Here is a 23518-nt window from a genome sequence, read left to right as displayed (position 1 = left end):
TGCTTCATTGCTGTGTGTCATAGCTTCAAGAGCTACTTAACCCCCCCTTCAGCATTGGATTTCCAGAAGTCGAGCATTCTCCTCCTTTAACGCAGGCCACACCAGTGTCTTTCCCCAGACATACCTCCCCCACCATGCATCTGTCGTCAGAATTGCTCCTGCCCAGATCATCGTCTTTCCCCTTTCTTCCTTTGTCCTTTGGGACACGGTGAGCATTTCTTCAGTGCTAGAGTAGTTCCTAGCATTCTAGGACTTCTCTTCCCTGCATTTCCCTTCAAGAACTGGTTCCTGGTTGCAGTTTTCAGTTATGTCACCACAGCTTCCAGATGTCTACACTGGAGGTACACTCTCCAAGGAAGTGAGAATTCGCAGCTGTGCAATGTTGCACGACCTTGTTTTTTGCTTCACGTTGTACAAGGAAAACTGGTGGGACTGGATGACTACTTTTCCAGAACCCCAGTGAGCAGAGATGAAACATCAATTTACTAAGAGATCATTGTGCTCATTTGTGAGGACAATGATCTCAGGCTGGTGCTACATCTGATCCTTGGGTTGGAAGTTTTCTACTTGACAGCCAAGCTTATATACTACATTCCATCTCCTACCATTGGCATACCCAAGTAAGTTTTAAATGCAGATTACTCTTAGATGGAATTGTCAGTCTTCTTAGAATGACTCCCTTGGGAGGGCTTAGCCTTTTTCCCCCTTTCTAGGCAGCAGCATTGTTCAATCTGTAGTTGAACAAGTTTGTTAACTTCTTTGTCACCAGTCTCTCATCTGAAAAAAGATGGCAGAGTTAAGAAGGTTACTAGTATTGGTAGGAAGGGCACCAAAGAGATAGTACATGATATCATACCTCTTCTTGCAAAAGGTTTAAGGAAGAATAGTCTTATTCTTCTGAATGGTCCCTTTCGGGGCACCTCCTCACTCTTTCCCAAAAGTAATGTAGGAGCTATTAGAGAACAGACAATCTGACAGCTGAGATTCTAAGCCACTGTGTTTGAAAGAACTTGTCCATGATGCCAAAGGAAAGAGTGCTTGGGGAACGAGGGTTTCCCGACTCACGCTACTACCACCAGTAAACTACCTTTTTACTAAATTTCAATGATCAATTGCAGCCTGCACTGAGGAATACACCTACATGAGGGTCTGGTTTGCATACCTAGGAAAAATGCAAAATAATTAGTGTTGTGCACTAAACATTGTTAAATTTTTTGCAGTATATATTTTATTTCTCTGAAAAACATGCAAGGTATGTAGGAAATTTATTCCAAGTGGTAAATCAAATATAAAAACTCACACTGCAACTTGTGTTCTTGTAAAAACTGCATTCTTCAAGGATGTGCAATGCTCTCAAACTGGGATCTGTACCATATACTATTATCAAACTGTTTTAACTAGACTACCATTTTTATTAGTCTACCATTTTCAATAATCCCTTCACTAAGTTTTTTAGTATCTCAAAGTTCCTCTACAAAGAGCATGGCACATCTGTCATTTGAGAACCTGTTTGCTCATGGAGTATATACATAAGTCATCTGTATTGAATTAATATAATGGACACTTACTTTGACTCCAGAAAGTAATTTTGAAGCATTTTCATGTCTGTGATATTTGTGAAATAAATTTATTTATAAAAATCTTAATTTCTTTACACAATTGATTACTACTAGATAACATAAATTACAAAAAAATATGATGAGCAACCATACCATGGTTTTATAGCAATTAAAAATATTTGTGGCTTTCATCTGTTCAGCCCATACCCTTCATCTTCAGAGGAGTCGCTTTCTTGTTGTCTCTGTGTCTGAGGAAGAAAAAATATCATTCTTAAACTATCATGTATGCATAATGATCAACAAAAAAATTCATGTAAATTATAATCATAGAAAACCAGCACATTTGCATCTTCAGAGCCTCTAGCCAACTAGTAACATACAGACTTCCAGAAGCCTCCCTAACCATCCATCAACTGTTTACCTACAGTGACCAGCTACACAATTGGGACTGTCAAGTAATTAAATCTGGATTAATTAAATTACTGTAGAGCCTCGGTTCTCGACGATAATTTGTTCCAGAAGGAGCGTCGAAATTCGATTATTTCGAGAACTGAATCAAGTTTTTCCATAAGAAATAACTGAAAATGGATTAATCCATTCTTGACCATCAGTTATTACCCTAACCTTGCCTTTTTATACAATACATTACATGTAAATTACAACTAAATAAGTTAAAAGTTAAATAAATATCATGTTAAACGTATATTTATAATTTTAAATGTATAATATACAGTATAAAAGAAAACTGGCCTGCGTCCAACCGATTGTTGACCAAGCGCCATAGGCTAAGGCTACCTAGGTGATTAGTAAGTAGAACGTAGTGTAGTGGGTAGCCATAAAAAGTGTTGCTAACATAATAAAAACATTGAAAAGCAAGTCTAATTATTACAGTAAATTAATAAACTTAAAATTAAACCCAATTTATATTTATCAAAACTTAAGAAAATTTGCCTACAGTAAGTCCGCATTTATGGATGTAAACAAACAATAGCGTAGAAACGTTTGCATTCGATATTAATTTATGGTAAATCTTATACGAAGTCGACTGCAATACTGTACACAAAATCGCTTGAAAATTATCTTTCAGTAAATGTTATGATACTAACGATTTTGTTTCATAAATGTCCTTATAAAAAAGGTGCGTCTTTTACGGCAAATTGTCCAATATCAGGGCTGGTTTCAAGCTTATTGGACTTTGACAATTATTATGGTACTGCATGGTACATATATACATACGTACGTATAAGTAAGAACTCCTTACTTCCTTAATTTCTATAATTACTATACCATTACGTACCAGCATTAATATCAAGCTAACCTCTTTTTTACGAGGACGCTTCGTACCAGCATTAATATCAAGCTAACCTCTTTTTTACGAGGACGCTTATAGTAAACCAAGCATACAGATTGCGTTCGTTACCGCGCACGCGTTACATATATAAACATTGACGTCTTTTTACACTAGACATAAAAGAATCGTCTTAATTTGTATAATTATTCTATACCATAGCGGCTTCTCTGATTTAAGCTAAGGCTAACCTCCTCTTTACCAGCAAGCTTAACAAAGCTTAAGATTGCGTTCGCTACCGAACGGCACACGTTACATATGTAACAGTGGTTTCACTACCAAATCTCACACGTAAACAATGACGTATTTTTACAGTAGACATAAAAGAATCTTCTTAATTTCTATAATTAATGTATACTGTAGCGGCTTCTGAGTTAAGCTAAGGCTAACCTCTTCTTTACCGGCAAGCTTAAAAAGCTTAGATTGCGTTGCTACCGAACCGAACATGTTACGTATGTAACTGGTTTCACTACCAAATCTTACACGTAAACATTGACGTATTACAGTACGACATAAAAGATTCGTCTTAATTTCTTAATTACTACGCACTTAATATGGCATAGCGGCTTCTCTGATTTAAGCTATGGCTAACCACTTCTTTACCGGCAAGCTTAACAAAGCTTAAAGATTGCATTCGCTACCGAACCGGACATGTAACCTACGTACGTAACATTGCCTTCACTCCAAACCTAACACTTCAATACGTATTGCATTTGCTACTGAAACGCGAGCCTCAAGTGTGAGCATGATTTTAGAATAGGTCTACGCTTGAAAAAAAAAATCAAGCAAGGGTGCTTGATTAAATCTTTTTTTCGCTCATCACTTTCATGCAGAGGAGAGGATAGACGAAACTTAGGTTTATTTTGGAGTTGGAAATGATGGAAACATTTAGAAGAAGGAAAATGCGAGATGCCATGTAAACACTTTCCATTATTTCAGAGATTAACAATAGCAAAAGGTTAGAACATAGATAGCCAGTAGTAATGTTGGGACCCATGATGAATCAAAAGGTAACTGCGTATAGAGTTGATACTACCGAAAAAGCAAACGAAATGCGCGCAAGGTGTACGAGACACGACACATGTTTGAATGTTTGTAAACAATAGCTGCGTACTTTAAACAAGCTGAGTGGCGTCACCAGCGTTATCAACCGTTTTGCTAAATTATGCTAGTCGGTCCAAGCAAGAATTTATGCCAAATATGGTGCAATTTTGTGCCAGAATTATGCTATTAATCTATCATTATCTCATTTCTCTAATACATTTGAGCTAAAACAACGATGTAATGGAAATTTAAAAATTTATATATTAGGTGAAATGATACAAAGTTACGAACAGACAATATTATAACTAATAATTTGATGGTCTTTACATGTTAGCAAACTCGAAATAAAACACCATTTTTCTTTAATAGATCACATACGCAATCACTAGTATACTATTTGATATGCAATCACTAGTATACTATTTGACAAATGTGTGATCACACATACAAATGTGAAGAAAAACATACACATTTAACTTATTACTGCATCATTATCATGCCACTGAGAACCATTTTTCTTTAACAGGTCACACACACAATTAATAAGTACTTGAAAATGTGTGAAAATTACTTCAAATATAACATTTTGATATTTACTGAAAATTAAAACTAAAAAAAAGGTAAACAAACAAACCAGTCTCTACTCAAGAAGAATAACATACGTACTTATTACTTGATCATTATCATGCCACTGAAGCACCATTTTTCTTTAACAGATCACACACACAATGAATAAATACTTGAAAATTATGTGAAAATCACTTCAGACATAATTAAAATTTTGATATCTACTGAAAAAAATAAAACTTAAAAAAGGAAAAAAAGTAATTCTTTACTCGTGAAGAAAAAACATTATTCACACTTTACTGATCGTTTGTCATGCCACTGTGAGTATTTATTTATATTCACAAAATTTAACATTCCTTAATTGGGTTCAAACTTAGCAATCAACTCATTTATTAGTGCTGCTTTTGAGGCAATTTCACAAGGAAGATACATATATTAACTATGGCTGTGTATGAAATTGAGGAATTTTCTGCATTTTATTTAAAATTTTAGTGAAAATACATTCTAAAATTGTACTAGAACCCTAAGTGTGAAAGAAATTATGCTAAGCTCCAATTCTTGGGTCAAATTATGCTAAAAAACATGAAATTATGCTACATTTGGTAGCACTGGATGAAGCCAACTAGCGGCGGTTGGCGGAAACAGTTTTGTTTACAAACATCATATGGTCTGGGGTTGGAAACTGGTTTTTTGGTTGAAAACAGATACAAAGTTTATTGGAAATTTAGTGGCGAAATCCGATTATGTCAAGTTCTAATACGGTCGTGAACCGGGTCTCTACTGTACATGGTACTGTATGTATATCAATTAGTTCATAAGAGCACAAGACTACTACCCTTGTTGACATCAATGACAAGAAAGACCATTATGTGAAATGCCAACAGTTCCTTCAAATCTCCCACCTTTGCATATGGAATTTCTGGCAATTAGAATCTTAAATTTATGAAGTACTTCTCTTTCAGATTAAAAATATTGTACGCTGAGAAATATCAAGTGTGGCTGTCTAAACTGCCCATATTAATTACTTGTAACAAATATTCAAAGGGCTTATTTCAAATATCAAAAGTATGAGAAGAGAAATGTTACAGATAAGGCAAAGAATTATGATTACAATTATAAACTTTCTCATCATGAAGTCAGTTTATTTCTAATATCATGTGAACCATATTTTTTTATGCACTCAAGACAAATAGAATCTATAGTTATAATAACATGGGGCTTATAAGAACTGATGTCAAATACTGTGATATAAGAGTGCACTGCTGGAGAACGAAATCTGGAATATATTCATAACGTGAAAGGTAATTCTTGTTAGGGCTGGATTAAACAAGAGAATCACTTAATCTCTTAATGTTTACACAAAACATCTATGAAAAAATAAGCAAACAAATTCTACCCACCATTTGAAGTAAATCCACTAACTTTTGAGCATCTTCCCCAGAACTTAGATCACGTACATCTGAAGGAAGGCCGTAGTTCCTACAAAAGAAAAAACAATGACAACAGAATGCATTGTTTATCAAGTTTAAACAGCCAAGTTAACATCTGAACTATTATTGTTCACCAGAAGGGTTTTTGTTTCTGATTACATACAGTACATACATTTGTGTGTATGTATATATGAGGGAAGAATACGTAAAAGAAAAAAAAAGTTGCAAAATCTCAGCCTATCAGCTCTTGGCAATCTATTATCTTAAGATTCAGTGCAGTAATAATACTAAGAAATAACCTTATTTTATGAAGTAAATGAAGTTTTATAAGTAAAATATGAAGAATTAGCTCATGAAGTGACTTAAAATTTAAATAAAGACCTAGCTCATGAGGTGACAAAACCTAAGAAACTGCCCTTTAAGGAGGCTGGCCGGAACCCTTATATATGAGGGTACAGGGTGAAAAATGCTCAGTCATGAAAAAATTCATGGAGCTTCATATGGTAATTGAGAATACATATACGAAATATTTCGTCATATGATACGCGATATTAGCGTAGTTAGTGAAGAGAGGGAGGGAGGGTTGCGTAGGCTATGATCTTTGAGTAAAGGGATCTTCATTTATGATAAATAACATAGTTTTCGTTTATTAACACCCAAAAAGTAATATGAAAGTCATAATAATCATGATGTACGTATTAACATTGTCTTTGTAAAAAGAGAGTACACCTTCGAGTTTCACCTGACATTCTCTTGCATTTATGATTGTTTATCTTTGTTTCAGCAAGAATTTCATCATGCCAAAGAGGAAAATACAAGGAAAACATCTCGCTAACATACAAAAGAAGAAAATTCGCTGTAATAAGCCGAGTTAGTGAAGGAGAGAGAGAGTTGCGTGGGAAGGAGTGCCCCAGGCTACGATATATGAGCAATGGGATCATCATTAATGATTAAATTATGTTAAATAACATAGTTTTTGTTTATTAATACACAAAAATGAAACATACATTCATAATAGTCATTATTTATTGACACTGTTTATAAAAATACGAAGTAAAACTTTGAACGCCCATATCTCAAAACTATACTTACTGACCTTCAAAATCTATCTTCTCACTTCGTTTTAAAGCTGTAACATTGGAATTTTGTATATAACTCAGAAAGACATTATAGAACAATCATATCAAGCCCTTTTTTCCAATTTTTGTTTCGTCTTTTTTATAAATTTTTTTCTCCTGATTTATAGGGTTTATTTTTTTACCCTAATGAAAAATTCATATCTAGCAAAAAAATTACTTTTAGAAAAAATAATCCTCACTTGATTGGAGGTCTACATCAGATCTATATATGGTAGTCTTAATATTAAATATCAAGGGATGAGATAGAATTTGAAAAATTGTTATTTTTAGGATAAATCGCCCTGGTGTCACAAAACTGAAGGTCAGAGGCGAAAATCATATGTGGTTTGGAGATGTCCCAAGTCACCTTATTAAGTGGTAGGAATATCAAAGTCCTGTCCTTATAAAATGGCATTAACCGGCCGGCCCCCTTAACTATTAAAATAAAGTCAAATACTGTTTTCATAACAAGGATATTAAGACACAAGCATAGTCAATATTACTCGATGACAAATGCATGTGAACTGAAACATGAGCTAAAGTCTTCTACACATACATGCACTTTGTCTGTCCTTAAGAAGTTAGCATAACTGTCAGGCCAGCTAACAGGTTATAATTAAGCATGTGTTGAGACCTTATAGACCCGTTTTCCACGATTTATCATTTGTAGCAGATTCAAATTTGGACAAACAAAGATGTGCTTAGTGTTAGATTGTTTTGCATTCTTCAAATTTGAAGAAATAGCTATTTACAATTTTTGTAATTTCTGAACACTACTGATTTAAATTCACTTATAGAATACTTGCCAGTAAGAATGGGGCTGGACTCCTGTAGCTCCACCAATATACCGAAATTCCGGTTTATCTTCCATGGATAGTGGAGATGGACTACGCTCTCTATTATCACCATTTCTCACTGTTTCAAGTCCCAATCTCTCAAGCTCTTCACTCAATTCTGCATCATCCCCATGCTCTCCCTGTAAAGCAAACAAAAACTCAGCCAAAATACTTCTATGATACTACAGTACAAAACACAGGATTTGATTTACAGAGTGTAAGAGAAGATGAATGTCTAGTGTGCCACTGTAAGCTAAAGGCTATAAGTAACTGTTTTCTGTGATGAGCAACACATCTTTTTCAGACAAACTCAAACTACTGTGGTCTCTTATAACAAAGTTAGACGACAGCTGTGCAAGCCACTCATGAGATATACTATTACAGTATTTGGCAACTTGCAATAATTTCTAGTAGAACAGGTATAAAATATTAAATATATACAAATTATAATCCAAAGTAATAAATAAAAAAATTCATGAAACAAACACATACAAGGTTCAAATAAGGACTCTGCCTACATTATATGAAACTAGTTTCAATATTTGCATGGTTTAATTAATAAGCATCAGTCGTACTGCTGTATTCTGATTATTCCAAAATACAATGTTTTACAATAATCCAACTTTTGTACTGACCCATTTAGTCATATTGTTGCCATTGAATAAACAGGATCATAACACAAGGACCGAGAACACAAGCAGCAGGTGATGTCATGTGACAAGTTTAGCATGATAAAAAAAAAAAGTAGTGATGTAGACATGGGGATGAGCCTGAAAAGATAGTACTGAAAGAGGCAACACTACCTATAGCAGTGAAACAGCTGGCAAAACAAGAGCAAGGCAATGAAATTCACACTTGCACCCCACTCAAACATAGCTAATAGCCTAGCAAGAAAATAAGCTTAACAGATGAAGAGCACACCTCAACATAAAGGCTGTAGGCCTAAATGGAAAAGTCAAAATTGTAAAGACAATCACTTCCATACTTTAAAACATTACACATCTCAAGAGTTGAAGCCAAGGCTAATCCGGCAAGAGGTACTACTACCTGTGCTCCATTTTAGTAAATTGAGAGCATAGCTGCAGAGGTAGCAGCCTTAACATATTCCACACAGTGAGAGACTTATTAAGGACATAGAGACATCCAAGTCAAGCAAGTCATCAAGATTTGGGAAAGAACCACACATACATGAACTTTGTATAGCAGGAGTTACGTGTAAGCCTCTTGGACAAGATTCGGGAGACAATAACAAGGGCCACTGCTAGCACCGAGGAAAAACAATGGCTCTTGCACAAAGGCACTGCCAACGACGACCTGAAAGAACTGCTTACCTTAAATGCTGCTAGCTGAGATAATAACTTTCCATGAGGTTTACCACATGCAAGGAGAAGTGTAACAATAAAAGAATGAAGAAAAAGTTATTCACAAAGTTTAAATGAAACATTAAAAGAAATTACTATGAAAACAACAAAGTAACCATTACTGTGAACAAAGCAATAAGTCATTACTATATATATACAGTGGTACCTCAACAGATGAAATTAATCCGTTCCGAGGCGGCCTTCGTAACCTGAGCTTTCCGTATCTTGAACCACATTTTACATGTAAATTGCCTAATTCGTTCCAAGCCCTACAAAAACACCCCAGTAAATTTTAAAATAAAGCTATATTGACCAATAAACAATGAAATACAACAATTTGGACCATTCAATACCTGACTTAATACGTACTACTAATATGTACCTGTAAATAAAGTGTATCAGTGTACATGGTATATAAGAAATACTGTACATAAACATGTACGTATGTAGTAAAATGTGGAACCTTACCTTTCGAGTGAGGCTATCTCCGAAAGTGGCGACAGAGGAGGAGGACAAACGGCAGAAAAATTACTACGTAGTACGTACACTTAACTTTACAAAACACATTAAAAATGTCAGGAAACATAGACTAAACTTTACGAAACACATTAACAAAACCGTAACACTTAACTTTACAAAAACTTAAAATTATCTTTTTCTTTTCTTTTCTTGATTTTTACATTTTTTTTACTTTTTTATAATTAAAATTTTTTTTTTACAACATTTCAATTTCTTCACCACTTTCAACTTTCTGTTTTTTCGTAGTATCAATTGGATCTTCCTTTTTGCTTATTCCTACTAAAGGCATCTTTAAAAAATAACTATCCAAGGAAGATTGCTTCTGCCTACTTTTCACAATGTTCCTGAAACGACTCAGGCAAACGTCATGAACTGCACAAGCATACGACCTTTGTAAGCCTTTTCAGGGTGTCTCTTTTCTACAAATGATTGCACCTTGTGAAAAGCAGCTAGAGCATCCTTCATTTCTGCCGTTGTTATAGGGTCGTCATCCTCCTCCTCGCCTCTGCTAGAGAACTCTTCTTGAACGACGTTTTGTTGCATGGCCTCCAACTCCTTCAGGTCATCCGTCGTAAGCTCCTCTTGGTGTTCCTTGAGAAGGTCATCAATGTTGTCCTCAACGACGACCAGCCCAGGGACTTGCCGAGTGCAATGATCTTGTCAAGATCTGGTTGCGAAACAGTTTCAGGATCATCAACTGTTCCTGAATCTGCACCAGCTTCACCCACATTGAATCCCTAGAAGTCTCGGGCGGATACGGCGTCAGGCCAGAGTTTCCTCCATGAAGAATTCAAGATTCGCCTCGAAACCTCCTGCTGACCTTGATCGATGAGTTGGATGCATATCACAACATCGAAATGCTCCTTCCAAAATTCACACAAGGTGAGGTTTGTGGTATCGGTGATTTCGAAACATCTCCTGAAAAGATGTTTCGTATACAGCTTCTTGAAGTTCGATATCACTTGCTGGTCCATGGGCTGGAGGAGAGGGGTGGTGTTAGGCAGAAGATAAAGAACCTTGATAAAAGAATACTCCACTAGGATATCTTCCTCGAGGCCAGGAGGGTGAGCAGGGGCATTGTCCAACAACAGCAGACATTTCAGAGGGAGGCACTTCTCTTCCAAGAATTTCTTCAGTTGGGCCAAAACACAGATTTACCCACTCGGTGAAAAAAGTCTCGTTACCCAGGCTTTCGCATTAGCCCTCCACATCACTGGAAGCTTCTCCTTTAGCACTTTGTGGGCCTTGAAGGCTCGAGGAATCTCTGAATGATACACAAATAGGGGCTTCACCTTCCAATCCCCACCGGCGTTCGAAGAAAGTCCGTGATGTACGTCTGACGAGGCATTTTTTTTCCAACAAAGGCCAGTCTCATCACAGTTGAAGACTTGCTGAGAACTGTAGCCTTCCTTTGTTCATCATCTCGTCGAACGTCTTTTTAAAGGCTTCGGCCGCTTTCATGTCCGAGCTGGCCGCCTCCCCATGCTGCACCACCGAATGGATGCCAGTCCGTTTACAGAATTTTTCGAACCACCCATGAGAAGCCTTGAAGTCTGGGGTTGGCGTCTATGTCCCTTCTCCTCCGTCGTCTTCGGCCTGGGCAATCAAATCGCCGAAAATAGTGCTGGCCTTGTGGCAGATTGCCGTCTCGGTTATCGTATCGCCAGCAATTTCTTTGTCTTTTATCCAGACAAGAAGCAGCCTTTCCATCTCGTCGTGCACGTGGCTCCTCTTGCTAGATAAAATAGTCACCCCCTTTGAAGGTGTAGCTGCTTTGATGGCTTCCTTCTGCTTAAGAATGGTGCCCATCGTCGACGGATTTCGGCCATATTCCTTTGCGATCACACTCAATGCATGCCAGCTTCATACTTCTTGATAATCTCCATCTTTGTCTCCAAAGAAAGCATCCTCTTCTTTCCGTGAACTTCAACTTTCTTGGGACCCATGACTACGTATATACTGTACGTAATTAAGTTATGTAGCATACGTATGTAGTAAAGTTCTCACACAACACGATGAAGTAGTACTACAACGAAATCACTAACGAATTTACGATAATAAACGAAATCGTATAAAACGAACGAATTCCGCGTACTTACGATAACGATGCTGCTGCCGAGTGGCTGAAGAAGCACGCCGCAACATAGATGCACGATGGGAGAGATGGTGACCAATAGGAGAGCAGGATCTTATGGCGGTGACTAGCATCAGGAACCAATGGGAGAGTGGGAGGATGGTGGCGAGTCTACTCAGTTGGCGGCACGAGAGTTTTAAAATTGTTATCGGTGGTCCGGGCAAATCTCGGGACTTTACAGCAACAACCTTTCGTATCCTGAACTATTTTCGTATGTAGAGCCAAATAAATCTTCGTATTTGTTTTCGTAACTCAAATTTTTCGTAAGTTGAGCCTTTCATATGTTTATATATATACGTATATACATATATATATATATATATATATATATATATATATATATATATTTATATTATATATATATATATATATATATATATATTATATATATATAAAATATAATTCACTGTGAACAGGTCAAAGGAATGTTCCCTGGAAATCAGTGGTTAAGATTAAGAAATGCAAAAATAAACATGCAAAAGATTTTTGTCTAAAACCTTTAAAAAGGTACATACTATAGTCCATTCACATAAGGTAGATTCTTGTGCCTACGAGACGTTTGTTTGGCGGCCTCTGATTGGCTGGTACCGAGAGGCAGACTGCTCGCTCAGTGGGTCATATTTTTGTTTGTTGCTTAGAAAATTAGCATTATGTTTACATTTCTTCATTTATCTCACATTTTACAAAAGATAGGAAAGTTTTGGTCATACCAAAGGATTCGGTATTAAATGTACAATTAATTAATCTTTTTCTGAAATCAATAAGTTAAAATACAAAGGAATTATGAGTAGAAGTGAAGAGAAAAACATTTCATTCTTTATACCTGTTTTTATTTATCGTCGGATTTTGCATAATTCATGAGATCAAGATAAAATAAAATCTTGGGTTTTTAAACAATAAAATCACCCTGAATACGCAGGTGCTTTCAGATTTTAGATGCGTGTAATATGTAGAGAGAAAATGAAGAATATGTCTAATTATGTTGCATCCGTACTTGACTCGGTTTGACAGTAGTTCCGAGAGACGCCTCTCAGCTAGAGCCGTTGGCTCGTTGGCAGTTGCCAATTGGCGATATGAGAAGTTTGCAGTTTCGAGAATATGTATTTACCGAATTATTATGTCAATACATTTTCTGTAAATAAATGCATAGATTTCCCATTATGACTTTCGAACATTTTTACTCAAATATCATATATATCCGTATTTCTGGACATATCTGATAAAAAAAAGTAAATAATCAGATGGATGCATCTGGGTGTTGGCTTCAAATTAGTCTAGGTGAGAAATGTGCATGATTCATGAGGCTCACTGATAAATAACAGAACTTGTTTCTCTGGCCAATAACATCAAAAGCTTCTGGTTTTCATGTGTTCCCTCAATAAACAAAAGTACATCTGTTTATTTCTTACCATAAAATTTGTTGATGATTTAACGAATATTATATTCTGTATTTTTCAGAATTGCTTGAGTTACTCTTACACCAGAATTTGCAAGATATTAATTTCTTTTTGTTCATATCAACAGCCTAATGACATACCAATGTAAGTCTACTGTGCATGACTTTCTTTTGTGTTTATGACATATCTGCATGAATTTCCATACTTTTTGTTAAAAAGATGAAGATATAACAGTCTTCTGATTAGCCTCATTATCCTACATGTACTATATATATATACAATGATGCAGGGGCTTGGGAATGGTTACGGGAGCTATTCTAACTCAGGTATGAATTAAATGATTCAAGAATAATGAACTACCTAAGGAGAAAACTAAGCAAATTTTTCCTAAACATTGTTGTATACATGTTGTCAGGTGTAACATGTATATAAAGGAGATAAACATTCTGGTGTAAGAGTAGCTCAAGCAATTCTGAGAAAGACAGAATATTATATTCGTTACATCGTCAACAAATTTTATGGTAAGAAATAAACAGATGTACTTTTGTTTATTGAGGGAACACATGAAAACCAGAAGCTTTTGATGTTATTGGCCAGAGAAACAAGTTCTGTTATTTATCAGTGAGCCTCATGAATCATGCACATTTCTCACCTAGACTAATTTGAAGCCAACACCCAGATGCATCCATCTGATTATTTACTTTTTTTTATCAGATATGTCCAGAAATACGGACATATATGATATTTGAGTAAAAATGTTCGAAAGTCATAATGGGAAATCTATGCATTTATTTACAGAAAATGTAATGACATAATAATTCGGTAAATACATATTCTCGAAACTGCAAACTTCTCATATCGCCAATTGGCAACTGCCAACGCGCCAACGGCTCTAGCTGAGAGGCGTCTCTCGGAACTACTGTCAAACCGAGTCAAGTACGGATGCAACATAATTAGACATATTCTTCATTTTCTCTCTACATATTACACGCATCTAAAATCTGAAAGCACCTGCGTATTCAGGGTGATTTTATTGTTTAAAAACCCAAGATTTTATTTTATCTTGATCTCATGAATTATGCAAAATCCGACGATAAATAAAAACAAGTATAAAGAATGAAATGTTTTTCTCTTCACTTCTACTCGTAATTCCTTTGTATTTTAACTTATTGATTTCAGGAAAAGATTAATTATTTGTACATCTAATACCGAATCCTTTGGTATGACCAAACCTTTCCTATCTGTTGTAAAACGTGAGATAAATGAAGAAATGTAAACATAATGCTAGTTTTTTAAGCAACAAATGAAAATATGACCCACTGAGCGAGCAGTCTGCCTCCCGGTACCAGCCAATCAGAGGCCGCCAAACAAACATCTCGTAGGCACAAGAATCTACCTTATGTGAATGGACTATAGAAACATCATTGAAATTACTAGAGAAGTAAAGAAACTAAACGATGGCAAAATACTCTAAACAAAGACCAGCAATAAAAGACAATTCATACTAGGATACATACAGAATGAAAGAGAACAAATGACTTGTGGAAACAAAAAAAAAACCAAGATGCAGAACACTAAATTCTGAGAACTGCAAAAATCAAAGGATAATACACTTCAATAACTAACCTCAGCATCACACACTGCAGTGACTCTGAACTCGTGCCACTGGAACAACAGACTGTCTGTGGTCACACCAAAAGGATTGAAATCTATAAGGATCACTTTTCTTCTAGCTGGTCGATAAACATCAAACGTGTCTGCAAATAAACACATGGAAAATCACGCAATAGAAAAACAAACTCCATCTGTGAACATTGTTAACGTTAAAGCGTCGATAAAGTACACAAACTGTGATATAAAGTTTCTTGGTAACATCAGATAGGCAAAAATCAACAAGTGGCACTCATACTCTTGTCCTTTGTTTTAAATAGGGTCATGGCTAGATTCTGTCAAAAAAAAGCCCCCGATGTGGGTATTGTCCCTAGTCTGCACTGCATGGCATACACTCATGTCTTTGCTACATTATCTTCAACAACAAGTTGAATTTTGTTGCACTTTTTATCAATCTCCTTTGCTCTATTTCTTCTTAGCTACCAAATTACAATCTCCAACTTTCACCTCTCATCTTAGTAGAAATTCACAGATCTAATAAAAGAGATGCAACATTAACAAGATACTTCATAGTAAGAAAAACTAATCTTTTTATACAAAACCACTAATAATTTTTTTTTTGTCAATATCCAAAATACAATCAACAATGAATGTCAAGTTTTGGAAACAAAGGAGTTTTGTTCTATCACTGCTGTCAATCAACCTTTATAAAATTTTTCAAAAGCTTTTAATAAATAAAATCTAAGGTTTTTTTTTTTTTTTTTTTAATAAAGATAATACATTTTTTGGGACAGCCCTGTGCAAGCAATGCAAGCCAAATAAATTAGAGCAATAGTCTGGCTAAACCACTAGGTCAAGGTTGGAGGAGGGGAGCTAGAAAATCCCCCACAACTTCAAAACAGACAAACTGGAATGAATATGTGCACCGATACATTCATGGATGCCATACAGTGCCACAGAATTTTTGTCTGAATTTTGGAAATTTATAAGATATTATCAGCAAAGTGTTCCCTTCAAATAACATGTAGTAATAAAAATTAAAATCACTGATATTGATAAAATAATAATGTACGGGAGAAATGACAAGGATGTGGAAAAGAAGCCCACGGGTAAACTAACATGGCACTAAGTTATATCCTTTATATAATAATAATAATAATAATAATAATAATAATAATAATAATAATAATAATAATAATTAATAATAATAATAATAATAATAGCTATTCTTCCTAGGTGTTAATTTGTAACAAAGTACACAGTACTATGTATAGTAATACAGGCAGTCCCCGGGTTACGACGGGGGTTCCGTTCTTAAGACGCGTCATAAACCCGATCGAAAATCCGTCGTAAGCCGGAACGACGTTGTTGAAAACATGTCCACAGGGAAAAATTTCACTAATTTGCAATTTTTCTTAGGGCTGTATCTCTAAAATTATCACTAATTTACTTTTTTTCAGGTGCAACACTGTGTATTCACAAATTACTGTATATTTTTCATTAAAATACAAGAGAGAGAGATTAGAGAGAGAGGCGAGAGAGAGAGAGAGAGAGAGAGAGAGAGAGAGGAGAGAGAGATTAAACGATAAAATAAAACCATTAAAATTCGTTGACCATTGTATGGCATTGTTACTTTCCCAGCTCCGAGTGTCACTGGAGTTATGAAGTAGGGAAATTGATACAGAAAAAGACAAAGGGAAGAATTTTCTTTTGAAATTAGTTATCGTATTATTACTACTTCTATTATTATTATTATTATTATTATTATTATTATTATTATTATTTGAAAATATAATAAACACGTGCATCTACCATAAAAATTCTCTCATCTCAGTAAGAAAGAGGAATTATCTTTACAAGTGAAATGGAAAGGTCATTTTCATCTCTTTAAAATACGACCATTATGAATTTTGTAATTACAGTTTTATTATTATTATTATTAAATAACTGAAATTATCAATAAACATTTTACATACTAGTACCATAAAAATTCTTTCATCTCAGTAAGAGAGAGAGAGAGAGAGAGAGAGTGTGTTTATCTCTCTCAGTTCTCTCAAAATATACTTATAACGCTTCCAGCGAAAGAGGGGGAGGGAGTTACCACTATGACACATTATTATCTTGTGTGGCAAAAGAGAGAGAGAGAGAGAGAGAGAGAGAGAGATTGATTAGAGACGAGAGAGAGAGAGAGAGGTTAACCTTAATTAAAAGTGACATGGATAGGTTAGTATTGTATTTCTTTAAAATACTATCACATATGAATTTTGTAATTACAGTTATTATTATTATTATTATTATTTGAAAGTATTAAAAACAAATAGTACAAGTGCATAAAAAATCTCGAGTCTCAGTAAACGAGAAAGAGAGAGAGAGAGAGAGAGAGAGAGAGAGAGAGAGAGAGAGAGAGAGAGAGAGAGAGAGAGAGAGAGGGGGGGGGGGGAATTTCATGAGCACTTGATGGCAACACAGCAGTTCTTCCCCCTCCTGTCACAGAACTTGATATATCTGTCAGTTTTAGTATGGAGTTAAGAAAGAAAGGTTAGAGAAAGAAGACTAGGATTTCCTTCATTCTTCCATAATTTTTTAAATATATAAGCTAAAATCTTACTAATTCACTATGGTATTTTCTTTAATGAATTGATATTATGCTGTATAATAATATTAATATTTGAAAATAGTAAATCATTTATTTATCATACAAAAAACATACATCTTTGTAGTAGAGAGAGAGAGAGAGAGAGAGAGAGAGAGAGAGAGAGAGAGAGAGAGAGAGAGAGAGAGAGAGAATTATTATTTTTATTATGTGATATCATTTCAACTTATTAAACTTACTAATACAGTATTAATCAAAATTAATATTTGAAAATTAGTAAATCATTTTTGTATTATAAAAATGTATTTAGTCATGAAAATAAACATCAAAATACACTAATTAGTGATTATTTTCGTCGGAAAATACAAAGAGAGAGAGAGAGAAACTATGGTTTTTATATCCAAGTCTAAGTAGAGTATAAATGGATTCTTTAAGTGAAATAATGTTTCAATGATATTTTGCTGTTTTGTATTAAAGGATATGTATACTGTTTGAGAATGCGTTCCTTATCCTTGACTATGGTTACCATACAGTTTAAAAGCGTAAATTAATTTATGCGCCCTCCGCTCAGAGACTAGTTCTGCGTATGAGGTATCGTTAAAAAGCATGAAAAACCATCGTAACCTTGGAATTTGTGTTGTAATCTAACCAGAAACTTAGTTTTGTTATATTACTGGAAGCAAGCAATAATTTTTTCATTACTATTTGCGCTTTTGGACTGTTATAAACTTTGCGCATCGCAAGCTAGTATTCATTTGCTCAGAAACTAGTTCCGCATATGAGGCGTCACTAAAAAAATTCGAAAAATAAGACATAAAGTGTCGAAAATCATCATAACCTCAAAATTTTTGTTGTAATCTAACCAGAAACTTATTTTTATTAATATACTGTGCTAAACTATAAAGAATTTTTATCATAGTATGCGTTTTTTAAAAGCGTCGTTAACTTGGAGCGTCAGAAGCGTCAGCGTTGTAACCTTGGAACAAACGTCGTAACCCAAGGCAGATTTTTCAATGAATATTTAAGAAAAAGCGTCGTAACCTCGGAACGTCGTAACCCGGGGACTGCCTGTATATAGTAGGCAATCCCATGTTAATAGTGAGGGTTTCACAAAAATGAGCGACAGTTATGGTAATAAAAGGGGTTTACAATGTTGTGCCAATAAACAGTTTACTGGCACCAATAAACCATTTATCAATGCTGAAAATCACTTACTGTTGCCAAAAATCTGGTTAACCAACGCCACTGATGAGCGAGAACTGCCTAATGTTTCTATTTTGATATTAAGAGATAAAATTGGCATAAAAAGCAACCGTTGTATTGCATTTGCCAATAATTTCTATGTGTATATATAAAAAATTATACAAAAATGAAATTCCAGGAGTGGTGCTGGAGTCATGTCATGTAGAACAATCTGTATACCCTGTACTACTAGGCTTGCTGTCTTGTGCAGTACGGTAACCATGACTTCCTACCCCACTGATTCCCAGCTGGCAAGAATACTCTTTCACACCAGCGGACCAAATAATAAGACTATGAGCAAACAAAGTAAATTTAAATTCTTTACAAAACAGAGTGTAAATTCTGAGGATAAATGAGCAAATTTCCAAAATGCTAATAGCAAACATGTAAAAAGGACATGACATAAAAAAAATCTTGCTATCTTGTATAGCTCTGAAAATTCTATGACTTAGTACTGTAACACTTCCAAGAGACAGAAAACATAATCTGATCTTACTAGGCTAAGTTTAACAAGTATGGTTAGTTAAGTTTCATAAAGAAACACTAAATATTTTGAATTAAAAGTGATGTACTCACAATTTACCAAGGAAAACTTATCCTTGATCCTTTCATTCCAAAAATGGATGATGTCATTGCGGATATTACGGTTGTCTTGGACAACTGATGAAAAACTTTGTGTAGCATCCCTTTGAGAAATACCTGAAATAAAAGAAATGGAGAATATTAACCTGAAAACTTGAAATGAAAGGCCCTACCATACTACGTTTCCGAAGTGCTGATACTGTACCATCAATATTACTACAGTAATGTGATAAATTAGTATAAAAAATGTCATATGGCAAATCCAAAAGAACTGTTTTTAAAAACAAGGTAAAAACTGGAGAGCATAACAAAATTAAATGGGCTAACTAAGTGGGAGAAGACCAAGCAATGCAGATGGGTCTGAAAGGCTGCTGCTAAATACTTTTAGTACCTTTTACAAAGTCAAGCACAGTAGAAAAAATGACAAATTTTTAATCAATATGACAATTTGTCCAAAATTGCATTTTTCCTAACTATACAAACCTGAGGTCCTTTTACAATAGGAAGGTACTAGCGGCAGCTGGATAGGTCGTAAGCTTTCGAACAAGGGGTTCGGTAGTTAACTGCTTGTCCGACAGGCGCGCGCGCGCGACTGGGAGGTAAACAAATCACTTTTGTCTTTTGGCCCAAGCAAAAACTGCAGAGTGAGGGGTGGCATGAGGTGGGGCTATGTGTAAAAGGACCTCAGGTTTGTATAGTTAGGAAAAATGCAATTTTGGACAAATTGTCATTTGTTCCGACACGGCATACAAACCTTCGGTCCTTTTACAATAGGAAGACTCACTTCTTGGTGGGTGGAATCTGAGTCTTTTGTGAACAGACTGGTGTTCGCCCAACCTTGGAAGCCTCCCTGGTCGTAAGAGCGAGGGAGGGATCCAAGCCTCTGTCCGATTGATCGGGGTGTGCACCGCAGGATCAATGGTCAGACCTCTGGACCGAGTACTAAGAGAGAGGCAAGCGTATCTCTTCGTACCAGCAATGTAAGAACTTGTTCCTGTACAGGAGCAAAGTTAAAGTCATGGTTTTGACTCTTGTAGGCATCCACTTCCCCCCTTGTAGAAGGAAGTGGTGGATATTCTGCTCCCATCCTCGTGAATGGGATAGGGGATAGGATGGTGCTCTGTCATATAGCTCACCGGCATCTCGTCCTTATCCAGCAGGGTGATGACCGTATCCCTCACCCACAGGGTAGAGGGGAAGAAAAAAGATAGAAAGAGAAGCCAGTCACTTTCTCATCACTATCTATTCATACAGTCACACCAGGACTCGATGCTGTTCAGCCTGCTAGGGTCTGGGTTAGCTAGACGACGTGTTGAGCAGCCACCACGGGTCCTAAGGAAACCGATCCAAGGACCTATGGGCAATATCCAAGAGGTATAAGGAAGTTGCCTTCCATACCTGCGCCACGGAGAAGTTCTTACGAAACGCCAACGAGGGCCAACTTCTTCTGACTTCGTGAGTTCTCGGACGGGACGTACGGATGTCGTCACTACCATCAGCCTCCTACGCCCTCCTGAAGACCTCACCGCAGCCAGGACGAAAGAGTGTTCTTGATATTCTTCTTGTTGACCCTTTGCTAACGGAGAGGCGTCGACACTCAGGCCCGAGGTGTCGAGTTCTCTTCAGATAGCGCCGTAGCGTCCTCCCAGGACAAAGCAGCATCTCATCCACATCATTATCTGCATGACGCTCCCGTACTCTCTTCGCCGATGCCAGGTCCAGCAAGACGAGGGTCATTTGAGTTCCCTGGGTTGGCAAGACCTTTGGAAGCTGCTCCTAAGCAAGGAGATCTCGAACGAGTTCGAGATGTCCAATCCCGTCAGTTTCAGGAGGAGCGACGAGGCGGCTCTGTATCCTTGACTGTGGGAACTTAGAGGAGCTTCCTCGGCGAAGAAAAAACGAGGAAATCCGCTACCTGCTGAAGATTGGCTCTGAGAAGAGATAGGCCCCGTCTACAACACCAAACCACCGAAGACGGCCGACTTCCCCTGGTACACAGCTGCAGAGGCTGACGGACGTTTCCAGCCATCTCTGTTGCTGCGCACGAAAAAAGCTTCTCTCGTACGCAAGAGAAAGGTGGATAACAGCCAGCCATGTGAAGACGTAGGGACTGGACTGCTCGGTGGTACCGCTCGACGTGTGGTGGCCGAGGAAGGTTGTGCCAATGGGGAATCTCTCTCGGTTCTCTTGCGAGAAGAGCCAGCAGGTCCGGATACCAAATGGCCTGTGGCCATTTGGAAGCCATCAGGATCACCTGAGATTCGGGATGACCAGTGCTCGACTGATCACCTTGCGAATCAGGCTGAACGGGGGAAAGGCATAGGCGAAGAGGTTGTCCCACGGGTGTTGAAGAGCGTCCTCTGCAGCTGCCATGGGATTCCGGCACGGCCGAGAAGAACACCTGGAGCTTCCTGATGTGCCGGATGGCGAACAGATCCTCGACTGGTCGCCCCCACAGGTCGAAGAGCCTTTCCGCCACGTCCTGGTGTAGAGACCATTCGGTCCTTATCACCTGATCCCGACGGCTGAGCGTGTCTGCTACTACATTCCTTCCCTGGAATGTAGCGTGCCGACAGCTCTATTGAGTGTGCCTCGGCCCACTCGTGCACCTGCCGAGTCAACTGATACAACGGGAGAGACACTAGGCCCCCCCTGTTTGTTTGACGTAAGCCACCACCCGTGGTGTTGTCGTACATCAACACCACTGAGTGTCCCATCAAGCGGTCCTGGAACTCTTGGAGAGCAAGGAACGCTGCCTTTAGTCCAGTACATTGATGTGAAGGTGCTTGTCGTTCTCAGTTACCACACTCCTGAAGTCCGCAACCTCTTCCAGGTGTGCACCCCATCACCTCGGCCGATGCGTCTGAGAGCAGCTGCATGTCCGGGGGGAGAGTGCCCGGAGGCACTCCTCTTAAGGGGTTCCTGTCGTCCAGTCACCTGGCTAGGTCCTGCCTCACCTCCTGTGTCAGTGACCATGGAAGGCTTGGGGGATCCGTCGCCTGTGACCAACTCTCCTTTGGTCTCCCTGAAGAGGACCGCAGGTGAAGACGCCCGTTAGGGACTGGCTTCCGAGTGACGACAGGTGTCCGATCACGACTTGCCATTGCTGAGTTACCTGTTCCTGCCGAGACAGGAACTGATTGGCTGCCTCCCTGAATCTGCTACCGTGTCGATCAGCATACCCAGGTACTTCATCCTCTGCTTGTGCTCGAGATCGGACTTTTCGAAGTTCAGAACGATCCCCAGATCGCGACAGAACTCGAGCCGTCGATCCCTGTCCTGTAGCAACTGCGAGCGGGAGCTCGCCAGGACTAACCAATCGTCGAGATACCTCATCAGACGTATCCCGTGCGAATGGGCACAAGCAGACACCAGAGTGAACACTCGCGTGAACACCTGTGGGGCGGTTGAGAGACCGAAGCAACGTGGCCTGAACTGGTACACCGTCCCGTCGAGGATGAAGCGGAGGTACTTTCTGGAGGACTGATGAATGGGTATTTGTAGATCCGCATCCTTCAAGTCCACTGAAAGCATGAATCGTTCTCCCTGATAGAGTCGAGCACTGAGCGTGCCGTCTCCATCGTGAACCGGGTTTTGGCGAACCAACCGGTTCGGGGAAGAGAGATCTATCACTGGCGCCAGCCTGTTGTAGACTTTTCCGGCAGGAAGAGTCGGCTGTAAAGCAGGTGACTGATCCGTACCGATTTCTACAGTTCTCAGCATGGTCTTGATCTCCTGTCTCCATGCTACGTCCTTCGATGCCCCTGGAACGTACGCCTGCTGTTGGACCGGGTCCCGTAAGGAGAGAGGGAATGGGGGAGGAATTGGATACTCGCTCGCCTTCCCAGTGGAACTAGCAGTTGGAGAAAAGTAGGAGCAGCCATCGCCTTGCGGCGATGGCCTCTAAGAGTCTGGGAAACGTATGTCAGGAGAAAACGTTTTCCGAGGAGGGTTACGAACTCTCACTGTAGGTAAGGGTCTGCCGCCACTGTGAACGTCGTCTGGGTGGGCTGATCGACACCTGACAGGAGAGAGCCGATACCGCTCCGACTCATTCCAGTCCTCGTCGAGGTCGAAACCTCAGGAGGACCGAAGGGATATATAAATACGATGTCCGAAGACACGTAGAAACGCCTCTGTCGCAGTAGAGGAGGTGAAGGAGCTTGTTCGACCGTCC

General features: G+C 38.1%; 1 protein-coding gene across 1 annotated transcript in view; it reads right to left on the bottom strand.

Moving 5' to 3' along the window:
- Positions 1–6: 6 nt before the first annotated feature.
- LOC135196438 (translation initiation factor eIF2 assembly protein-like) overlaps positions 7–23518 on the bottom strand; it is a gene marked incomplete in the record, with an annotated part of 51249 nt that continues 27737 nt past the window's right edge. The window contains 6 exon segments of the mRNA XM_064223272.1: positions 7–1162; positions 1713–1807; positions 5919–5997; positions 7873–8042; positions 14940–15070; positions 19336–19458. Coding sequence (XP_064079342.1) covers positions 1748–1807; positions 5919–5997; positions 7873–8042; positions 14940–15070; positions 19336–19458 — 563 coding nt within the window.

The sequence above is a fragment of the Macrobrachium nipponense genome, chromosome 17 (genome assembly GCF_015104395.2).
Source record: "Macrobrachium nipponense isolate FS-2020 chromosome 17, ASM1510439v2, whole genome shotgun sequence".
Taxonomy (NCBI): Eukaryota; Metazoa; Arthropoda; class Malacostraca; order Decapoda; family Palaemonidae; genus Macrobrachium; species Macrobrachium nipponense.
Note: the sequence above shows the minus strand (reverse complement) of the source record. Positions and strands in the feature narration are given on the sequence as shown.